Source organism: Sphaeramia orbicularis, chromosome 3, assembly GCF_902148855.1.
Source record: "Sphaeramia orbicularis chromosome 3, fSphaOr1.1, whole genome shotgun sequence".
Classification (NCBI taxonomy): Eukaryota; Metazoa; Chordata; class Actinopteri; order Kurtiformes; family Apogonidae; genus Sphaeramia; species Sphaeramia orbicularis.
The window spans coordinates 28697886-28708758 of record NC_043959.1 but is presented as its reverse complement, the minus strand read 5'-3'; the positions used below and the strand labels follow the sequence as shown (position 1 = coordinate 28708758).

At 35.3% G+C, this 10873-nt stretch overlaps 1 protein-coding gene across 1 annotated transcript; it reads right to left on the bottom strand.

Moving 5' to 3' along the window:
* Positions 1-4629: 4629 nt before the first annotated feature.
* LOC115417177 (organic solute transporter subunit beta) lies at positions 4630-7683 on the bottom strand. Its single transcript, XM_030131188.1, has 3 exons — positions 7524-7683; positions 5101-5191; positions 4630-4975 (listed from the first exon to the last, which is right to left on the bottom strand). The coding sequence occupies exons 1-3, from the start codon at positions 7681-7683 to the stop codon at positions 4630-4632; spliced, it is 597 nt and encodes a 198-aa protein (XP_029987048.1).
* Positions 7684-10873: the final 3190 nt, after the last annotated feature.

Here is a 10873-nt window from a genome sequence, read left to right as displayed (position 1 = left end):
CAATGCAAATGATTTTTTTTCAAATATCAATCTCCGTGTATGAGTTTAAATTTTGTATCATATTTGATACATCAGGTCTCAATGCTCAAAAATGATTATTTTGAACAAACAAAACATAACACAAACATGTCTTACAAATTGATAATTTTTTTTCAAAATTGTCAAAGTTCTGCCTCCTTCCTCATTAATGACAGACTTGTGGTGTCACTGGAAAGGCCTCTAGTGAACGAATTCCTCCCCCTGGTGGATTATCTGTGTATTGCATGTATCTAACTGTATACATCAGATTTTTCAAGAAAAAAAAAATCACACTGATCATGTAGATGAGCTTCAAAACTCATGTATCAAATATGATACGTTTGGCGTTATAGGGTTAAAGACAGTTTGAAGAGCACAAATCGGATTGTTTCAAATCCGACCCAGGCCACTTTCATATGTGGTCCTCAATGCGACTTCAGTCTGAACGGCCAGATCACATTTATCTGACCTTTACATCATTGAAATGCGACAAACATCACAATTCTGTGTCCCAGTGTGTTACTTCCATAAACACAATGCATGCCTGTGTGGTCACATATTATGTCAGGACCTCTTTTACACATACGGGTCACTTCAGTTCATACCCATAGTTCATAAACGTCACATTTAATGTGTAATATGAACGAGCACACAAAAAAAAATCGGATTTCACCCAAAAATCTGAATTGTGCATGAAAACCTGCTGTCATGTGCCGTTGTATCCTTGAGCAAGACACTTCACCCACCAGTGTCATTCACACTGGTGGGTGAATGTTTGGTGGTCAGAGGGGCTGTTTGGGGGCAGGTTTGTTACAAATGTACTTTACCAGAGTGAGAAGGATTCAATAATGTAAAGCCCTTCTTTGTGCTTTGAAAAGCACTGTAGATTATTAGTCAGACGCAACGTATCACAAATGGTTGTTTGTAAAGATGATAGATGATAAATTAATGATAAAAAGATATGCTAAAATCCTCATAGCCTAGGGCAGGAGTGTCAAACTCATTTTAGCTCAGGGGCCGCATCCAAATATGATCTAAAATGGGCCAGACCAGTAAAATAACAACATAACAACCCATAAATAATGAAAACTTCAATTTTTTTCTTAGTTTTAGTGCAAAATCTATGTGAATAATCTGAAAAACCTGAAGTTTAAGAAAAATATATGCAGCTTTTTTTTTTTTTTTTTTTTTTTTTTTTACAATATCATGCCTCAGTTTATCCTTTATGCATGTGCATTACAGATCACAGTGGATCTACAGATGTACAAAGCACTCACGAAATTTTGGAATTTAGACAGAAAATGACTGTTTACATTTTCAATTTAATTTCTGCATTTCACATATTAACCACTAGGGGCCAGATTGGAACCTTTGGCGGGCTGGTTTTGGTCCGCGGACCATATGTTTGACACCCCTGCCCTAAAGTTTTAATGAGTTTACGTATTTATTTCTCAGTCTCTTTGCCAAGAAAAAACAAAAAATGCAGGAAATATGTGCACAGTATTGAAACACACACACACACACACACACACAAAATCAGATGTAATAGCATTATGCCAGTATTAGTGTGAGTTGTGTTTGGATTTAGTGCATCATGAACTCTCTCGTGGTTTGTTATAGGCTTCCATCAGAACACATCCAATGTTTTGTCAGACTTGGGCTTTCATCCCTCATCTGTGTGCAGAGCATACTGTACATATCTTACACCTCCTGTGATATTCATATTTTTTCTGTAATTTTTGATTTTAATGATGTTTGCACATTTCCCGTATATTAGATAGAGACTGAGAAATGCATAAACATAATCATTATAATTTGGTAAAACAACAAACCTAATGGTGTCTTGAGACTTTTACACTGGGCTGTATTTTAATGAACCAATCACAGTCGCGAATTGAAACAGCCAATCACAGCACAGCGTGATGACCGCCCTGTCTGCACATACAGTGACCCCGTTTTAACCAGTCAAAATTCTATTAATATCTTTGGTCAAGTGCACTTTAACTTCACTTGATTACCAGAAATTAAAAAAAATTCCTCACCTCTCTTAGATAAATGGATTTGTTGGATGGAACCGTGTTTTATCCCGACACCAAAGTGCTGCTATCAAGGGAAGAGAGATTATAATTCATGGCAGAAGTTGCTAAAGTGGCGATGTAATTGTTCCCAAATATTCTCTCTGTAATGAGTCTTTTGTTGTTAATGACTCCCCCCTCCTACAGGGAGATCCGAACGCACTCACCACTCATAAAACAAAGCTCATTAACGCTGTGATTTTAACCACTAGTGACAAATCAAAGAAACTGTTAATTTCTTCTTGAGCCCTGTGTGAGACTCAACTTGGAAAAGTGCTTTTGTTTTAATCACCTTCCTGCAATAAATAACACTTTTATGAAGGTTAAGCTCAAATGACCTATTGTAATTTAAGGACATTGTTACACTGGTTAGTCGTATAATACTGTAAGGTAAATCACGTAACGCCCAGAGGAGACCACTGTGTCTGAAACAAAGAAAACCACAGAGGAGGTTTCCATCAGTGAAGTTAAAGATCATTAAGTACACACTGATGCACACATGCCGTCTTTGTTCACTTTTGCAAAAACAGGCAGAAATACAAAAGGGCAAACAAGTGTTTATTTGATGATAACGATTATTTGTGCTACTGTGTTGTTCATTTCATGTTGTTTGAGTAAAAAGTACAGATATTATTAACACAGATTAAAACATGTTTTGACATTTTGGAGAATATTTTACCTTCCTCTGTCTGTTTTTGAACTGATCTGGAGTCAGATGGTAATTAGACTACCCCAGTCATAATAATAAACAAACAGGCTCCAGTTATACTAAATTATTTAATGTGTGTGTATTCATCAACAGGCGTCCAAATAAAACTGGTTGTTACACTGAGTGGAATCATCGAGCCTGCTTACATGGTTGTAAGAATGCAACAACTGAGAGTAATCAGATTACTGTAATAATTGGATATGACACATTTATATGCACCTCAGAAACGTGACAATCAAAAAATGTTTCAGTCCGTTATTGTATTTCCAATGGAGTATATATGTACGTTTTGATATTGTTGATATTTCTGGGTTTTCTCTTCTTCTTCTTTTTTTTTTTTTTTTTTTTTTTACACATGTGCAGATGTAAAGAATTGAACAAATTAGACTGATGGGTATATATAAATAAAGACATCAGACTTTTGGGGAGAAATACGGTGTGTTAATCCAATTTAACCAGACAAATCATATTCTATTATATTATTTACATGATCATTTGAATAATCTTATAAATTCAGAAATCAGATAATGATTGGAGTTTTACTGTGCATGTAAACAGGCTCAGTGATTTGATAAAAATTTGTAAAACAAATGCAGACATTCGACAACACAGATAAGAGGTCTGTGGAAATGTTACATATTACAGCTTTAAAAAAGAAAGCTAATAATTGTATCAACCAAATGGAAATACATTAGCCCCTTTTCCACCACAGGAACTTTACCAGGAACTTTAACTTTGCCTGGGACTTTGAAAAACCTTGGCCTGTTTCCACCAATATTACCCAGATAAAAAAATCTTTGCCTCAACCCCAAAGTTCCTGGTAGGGAGATTGGACTTTTCAGACTCCCTTGAATTCTTGGGGGTGAGGCTGTGTTGATTGGTGGAAGACACTTGCAGCGTTCAACATTCACACCCCCTTGAAGTAACCCCCCGTCCCCCGTCCCCCGTCCCCCGTCCCCAATACAAGAGATAGGAGAGCCTTGTGATGCATAAATTTACGCCTTGAAGTACATGTGGACGGATAGCTCAGTAAGTAACGCTGCAGTCTACGATGTTTGAATCCCAGCAGGAACACTTGCATTTTTTTCAACATTTTACATGTTCAAACAAGGCGGGGCACCGAGGACGTCGGTAGATAAATACACAATTGATAAAGAATTCTAACTAATTATGGAAAAGTTAGCTTACCTTGTCATTACTGATCACAGGGATCATGCTAATGCTAACTAGCTTCTTAAAGCAGGGTTAGGGTTAGTAATGAGCATACGTCCATGTGACCGATGGACTGTCTTCTGCTATCTTCACCCATTGGCTGAACACCAACAGGAAATAGAACATTCCTGACGCATTTTTGATTCCTTAAGGTCTTGAGGGCTTGCTTTTTTTTTTTTTTTTCATTTGAGCAATTACCTTATGGGTGAAAAGTGTGTTGTAATTCAAGCGCTATTGAACATGTACAGAGTAAAATAGTACTGAAAATTGTTTAGTAATGCTGTACACTACTGCGTTCCACAAAAAAATAATGTTACTGTAATGCATTACTTTTGTAACATGTTACTTCCAACTCTGAACATATCTGCTGAATGCGCTCATCAGAGATTCACTGGGACATGGAGTATGGGTGCCTCAGATTTGAATACATTTTCCTGGACTTTGAGTTGCAGTGGAAATGCAAACCCCTCAGATTACCAGGAATTCTTTTAACCAGGTAAATAATTTCCAGGTAACAAAACTTCCTGGGAATGTCGGTGGAAAAGGGGCTAATAATTGGCCAGAATCACTCCAGTACACCCTAACATCAGTTAATTGTAATTCATACTCTGCTTCTCATTCCTCTTCATGTTTCACTCCTTCAGTTTCCAGCTCAGTAGTTGAAACCTCCTCCTGTTTCTCCACCTCTTCCTCCTTCTCTTCCTCTCCTGGGAGCTCGGCCTCTGCTGCTGGCTCAGAGTAAAGGCAGGAGGTGTTGCCGTCTCTCCACGTGACCACGATGTCTCCTGGTTTCAACTCGCTCACGTCCCCATTGGACGGCCGGGGCTTAGCGTCCTGCACTGACAGGCTCTCTGGTGTCGGCACACTGGCGCTGTTGTGGGAAATGACCCGCAGCTCTTGGACCTCGCTTTTCTGAAGCAGAGCAGCTGCTGCCTTGTACTTGGCTATCTTTTTTCTGTTCCTGTAGGACCGAAAGAACAGATAGACACAACAAGGTTTTGTAAGAACATAGCTCTGTTTTCATCTTGCTGCTGTGATCATCAAAGTAGAAGCAGCTAAGAAATTGTAAAGCATGGGGGTTCGTACTTGTTAGCCATGGCTCCCATTCCCAAAAGCATGAAGCCGATGAGAAGACAAACAAAAGCCAGACCCAGCATTACAAACTTCCACATTGTAGCTGTAAAAAGAAGAAGAATTACTCGTATTTGAAGTCTTAGTTAAATCAGAAATACCAAAATATTGTTGGAATATCAGACAATATCAGCAGAATAACCTCGTGTCAGAGATGCACGTATTCTGAATTTCTTATCCAATAAAGAGCACAACATGGGCAGTTGGTGATGCAGATACAGAGAAATTTACAAATGTCCTACACCACCTTTAGCTTTACTGTTTTTGCAGGGGTTGTAATGAGCGTACATATTTATTTCTCATTCTCTTTTCTTCAGATATGACAAGAAAATAAAGGAATTATATGCACAACCTTAAAAAACACACAAAAAAACTGAGCCAAATGTGCACTAAAGGTTAGAGTCACTATTTATCCTATGTCAAGAACCAGTACAAATACTTAGAAACATACATAGATAGATAGATAGATAGATAGATAGATAGATAGATAGATAGATAGATAGATAGATAGATAGATAGATAGATAGATAGATAGATAGATTTTTTCTTCCCATATATCCAGATGTTTCTTAATACAGAGACTGAGAAATGTATATGCAACACTTACAACAAATCTACTGTTCTCTTCGGATTTTTAGGACTTTCTTAGTACTGCGCTTCATTTTTTTCTTGCTACTATTACTTGTTATACCAGGGAAACAAGGAAATACACTGCAAAAAGTGATTTTCAAGAAAGGGAAATGTACTTATTTTGGGGATATTATTCTTTTTTTTTTTTTTCTAGTTTTAAGTGTTGATAGAAAAAAAATATCTTGGCAGTGCAAGAATGTCAGCCTTGTTTTTAGAACCTAGATCTTCCCTTTTCTAGGTCAGAATTTGCAGGTTTTTTAGTACAAATGATCTAGAAATGAGCTCTAATAATGTAGACTGATCTTACACTGTAAAAAATCAAAATCTTACAAAGTGTATTTTTCTCATTTCTCGTCATAATATTTCATCACATTTAAAATTAGACATAATCACCTGAAGAGTAATTTATCAGTGAAATATAAGAACTTATTTTTAGACAATAGATTTTGAAAATCTTATTTCAAGAACTCTTACCAAGATAATTTTCACTTGTTCCATTGGCAGTTTTTTATTTTATTTTATTTTATTTTTTTGCTTAATTCGAGATTATTTTTGCTTAATTCAAGATTTTTTTTTTTTTCTTAATTCAATATTTTTTTTTGCTTAATTGAAGCATAAAAATCTGCCAATGGAACAAGTGAAAATTATCTTGGTGAGAGTTCTTGAAATAAGATTTTCAAGATCTATTGTCTAAAAATAAATTCTTATATCTCACTGAAAAGTTACTCTTTAGGTGATTATGTCTTATTTTAAGTGTGATGAGATATTTTGACAAGAAATGAGAAAAATACACTTGGTAAGATTTAGACTTTAGCAGTACATGGAATTGCGTTGTATGTCATGCCAGTTCTTATGGCATTTGGAGTCCTAAACGTATGCATTTTCATCATTTCGCATGTTATTCAACGCCATTTGATTGTGCGTCAATTTAAGTCAAGATCTTTGGTTTACATATCTTTAACCCCTAACCCTAATCCTAACCCTAACCTCAACCCTAACCCTAACGGCTAATTGCATGGTATTTGACGCGGCGTGAACATACACGTGGAAAGCTTATAATGTGTACAGATAACACGCCAGTTAAAAGTGGCGTGTATATTTACGCAATTCATGATATCACATTGAATAATGTGCAACACAAGCAACCAATGCTTTGCCACATATGCAGCCAATGTTGTCTCCTTATTTTAAGCAATAATCTTTCTTTATTCAAGAGCAATGCATTTTTTTCTACATTCAAAGACACAGTAACAAAGCAATGTCAAACAGACATCTTTACTGATCAGCATTACAAAGATTTGTGTTGGAACAAAATTCATGTTATAGTCATTATGTTTAAATAAATTAACTGTTTTAGGGTTTGTGTAACATTTTAGTTTTGTTTAAACTAATGTAGTTTAGGTTGAGTTTAAGATTTGCCTTTTCCTTTGAAGTGTAATACATGCATACTGTCCTTGTCCATGTTATGTTATAATCTTAACCCTGACGCTAACCCTGCAAAGAGTGGATTTTAGTCCTTCATCGCACTATTATTGAATGACCATGAATTCATACATACACATTTATTAAACCACTTTGAATTTAAAATAACAGATGAACTTTATCTGCCATCATGTTTGGTGGTGCTCAGGGCTGATATTGACTGACACATATGCTCATCCAATATGCCCTTTACATCCCATGCGGATTATAAACATCTATACACTCGCATGAATATGACATTCAGTGTGATGTTGACGCAGACTCACGGTCCTCAGTGCGATAGAACCAACGCAGATACTCCTTCTCTTCTTCTGACATCTCGTCCGCCTTTTCTCCTCCCACCTCAAACTCATCTCGATCTGTAGATGCCCTCCTGGACCCTGAAAATGCAAACGAACACACGGTGTTTCCATTTACTTTTGCCATCTCATTGCAGAAAATACAGGAAGACAGAAAATTAAATGCACCTGTTTTTAGAATGTGCTGAAGAAACAAACAACAGTGAACAAAAATCTTATTCAGAGCCGGAGTTAACCCATAAAGACCCAGTAATACTCTTATATTGGTTCTAAAATAGATTTTTCTCTTTAATTAACCTTATTTGAGTGATTTTTCACCATTTATTATAATATTATTCTCTATATTTTGCATTTTCACTGCAAATGATGTATTTTCCTATATTGTATTTCCTATATTTATTTAAGATGTTCATGAAAATTCAGAGCAAATTCAAAGGATATGAAAACAGTGAAAACTGAAAAAAAGATATTAACTGAACATAAACCCAGTGTGTCCATTCACTGTTATTAATCAAACTCCATGGGTTTTGATGGTGAATCAATGTTCTAGAACAGGGGTGTCAAACTCATTTTAGTTCAGGGGCCACATACAGCCTAATATGATATAACATGGGCCAGACCAGTAAAATAATATAAATAGTAGGATAACTTTTGAGTGAAAAAAGTAAAATTCCGTAATGAAAATATTTACATCTATGAATTGTACTCGAACATGACATGAAGGAATATGAACAACCTGAAAATTTGTAAGTAAAATAAGTGCAATGTTAACAATATTGCGCCTCAGTTTATTATTTATACATGTGAATCACAACTTAGAGATCACAGTGGATCTACAAATACACAAAACATTTAATAACAGGCAGAATATTATTAAAATTCCACATACTTCTCTTAAGAGATTTCGGGTTATTCACATTTTTTTAATAAAAGGCTAGTCCATAAATGTAAACATTTTTGTATAATTTTACTTTTTTTTTTCTTTTTACACTAAAACAATGAGAAAAATTCACAGTTTTCATTATTTATAGGTTATTACGATAGCATTTTACTGGTCTGATCCACTTTAGATTGAATTGACCTAAAATGATTGTCGATATCTTCAGTGTCATTTTTACATTTCACAAATTCATCCCTGGGGCCGGACTGAACCCTTTGGTGGGCCAGATTTGGCCCCCGGGCCGCATGTTTGACACCTGTGTTCTAGAAGATGACGGTGTTTCCACGTTCACTACGGAGCCTCTGAACGTCCAAATGGTTCATATCTGATGTCAAACTGCATTTTACACAAATTATTTACATGTATTGATAGGATTAGTGGATCAACAGGTATTGAACATTTTATATCAGTAGATGATTTAGGTTAAAGGTGGATGTTTGGGTCTATATGGCAGGAAATCATTACAGGCAGATGGTTCAGTGTTTTTAAACCCCTCACTGTGTCTCAAAAAGCTGATATAGTTGAATGAAGATGTGACCATAGAGTCTTTAGTGACTTATAACATGACATCCTAAATTTAAAGATTCATAAAGTACTCAACACGTTAAAAAAGTTTCTGTATTTACCATCTGTGGAGTAAAACTGTGGGACAAAGATATAAAGAATTGATTCTTGTGAGATACAGTATTTAATGATGACAGTGAGGGCTGTTTGTTTATGGATAAGGCTGTATTGATAAACATGCTGTAATTATCGAAGAAAACTGTTGAATTGTTGAGTCTGTTTGTACGACTGTACTGCCGTGACAAATTGTTGTGTATAATTCAGTTACTGCATTATGTATTTGTTGTGGTTGAATGTTAAAATTAGGAAAAATGTATTAGTGATAAGGGTGTAAAAGCCCTTGAGGGGTAGGATTAAATAAGTTTGTACTTCTTCCTACTCCTTTTCGACCATGAAAAATTCAGACTTGCACGTTCTTGAAAATAGATTCTGTTCATTTAAATATTGTTTTATTTTTGTCTTAATTTGCTTCGTTTTGTTTTATTTTGTTTCTTTGCATATTCGAAATAAACAAACAAACAAATAAATAAATACAAACATAAATAAATAAATAAATAAATACATATATAAATAAATAAATAAATAAACAAAATCTATAGCATTGACAGCTATATATAAAGAATAAATGTGAAGTTGCAAACCAGTAAACATTTACTCATAAGCTGAACTAGTTAATATGGTAACTAGTGTTCCTTGTTGTTTATTGAGCAGGAAAAAAAAGACAGTTTATCCAAGGTTAATCATCAAAAACGCTGTAGGGGATACACTGGTGTACAAGAAAAATATCTCCAGAATAAAGTTTGTTTGAGGCACTAGTAAGGAAAAATTAAGTCAAAAACACTGGTTGGCTGTACTTTCAAAGATACAGTCTTGGGTCAAAATGTGAAATTCAGAGAATTAATGAGAGAATGGGTTTGACTCAAAAGGAATATTTGTCTCAGAGCAACCAGATCTACTTCAAAACACTGTCTGTGCGTTAGAATGCATTCACGTTCAGGGTCTTCACACTGGAACATTTATAATTCAACTGTATAAATGTACACAAATCAAAATGTGTAATAACATTTTATCATCAGCATGGATGTGTTTTGTTTTGTTTGGACTTTGTATGGCTGATATCTTGGCTGGGTCTTTGTTGCAAAAGAGATTTCTAATCTCAGTGGGACTTCCTGGTTAAATAAAGGTGAAACAAATAAATAAATTATATGCTGGGGCGCCAGTAGCAGTTGTGAGCCTCATGAAAGGTTAACACTGTGGGCCCTTCAAAAAACAAAAGCATCTGTAAATGTGTTGTGTGTGTGTGTGTGTGTGTGTGTGTGTGTGGGGGGGGTGTATGTACATGGGGGTGTGTTCCACAAGTGCTGTAACTGGCGTGAAACCGAAACAGAAACCGACTCCCAGCTTCTATGCCTCAAAAAATAAAAACTGTAAAAAATACTTCGCAGGAAAAAAAACAGGAAAACAATTTAGTGGAAAAAAAAAATGTAAAAAAATTTAGTGGAAAAAAAATCCAGGAAAAAATGTAGTGGGAAAAAAATTGTGGGGAAAAAAACAGTAAAAAAATTTAGTGGGGAAAAAAAAACAGGAAAACAAATTAGTGGGGAAAAATAAACCCAGGAAAAAAATGTTGTGGGAACAAAAAACAGGGAAATATTTTAGTGGGAAAAAAACCAGTAAAAAAAAAAATTTGTGGGAAAAAAATGGAAAAATATTCAGTGGGGAAAAAAACGGGAAAAAAAACAGGGAAAAATTTTAGTGGGGAAAAAAAAACCCAGGAAAAAAACATTGTGTGAAAAAACCCAGGAAAAAAAAT

What these genes read in the sequence shown, in the direction of transcription:
- LOC115417177 (XM_030131188.1), bottom strand. Translation starts at nt 7,683, where the DNA reads ATGGCAAAAGTAAATGGAAACACCGTGTGTTCGTTTGCATTTTCAGGG. An exon ending in GTTCTATCGCACTGAGGACC is followed by an intron (nt 5,192 to 7,523) that starts GTGAGTCTGCGT and finishes TTCTTTTTACAG; the next exon opens with CTACAATGTGGAAGTTTGTA. An exon ending in ATGGGAGCCATGGCTAACAA is followed by an intron (nt 4,976 to 5,100) that starts GTACGAACCCCC and finishes TCGGTCCTACAG; the next exon opens with GAACAGAAAAAAGATAGCCA.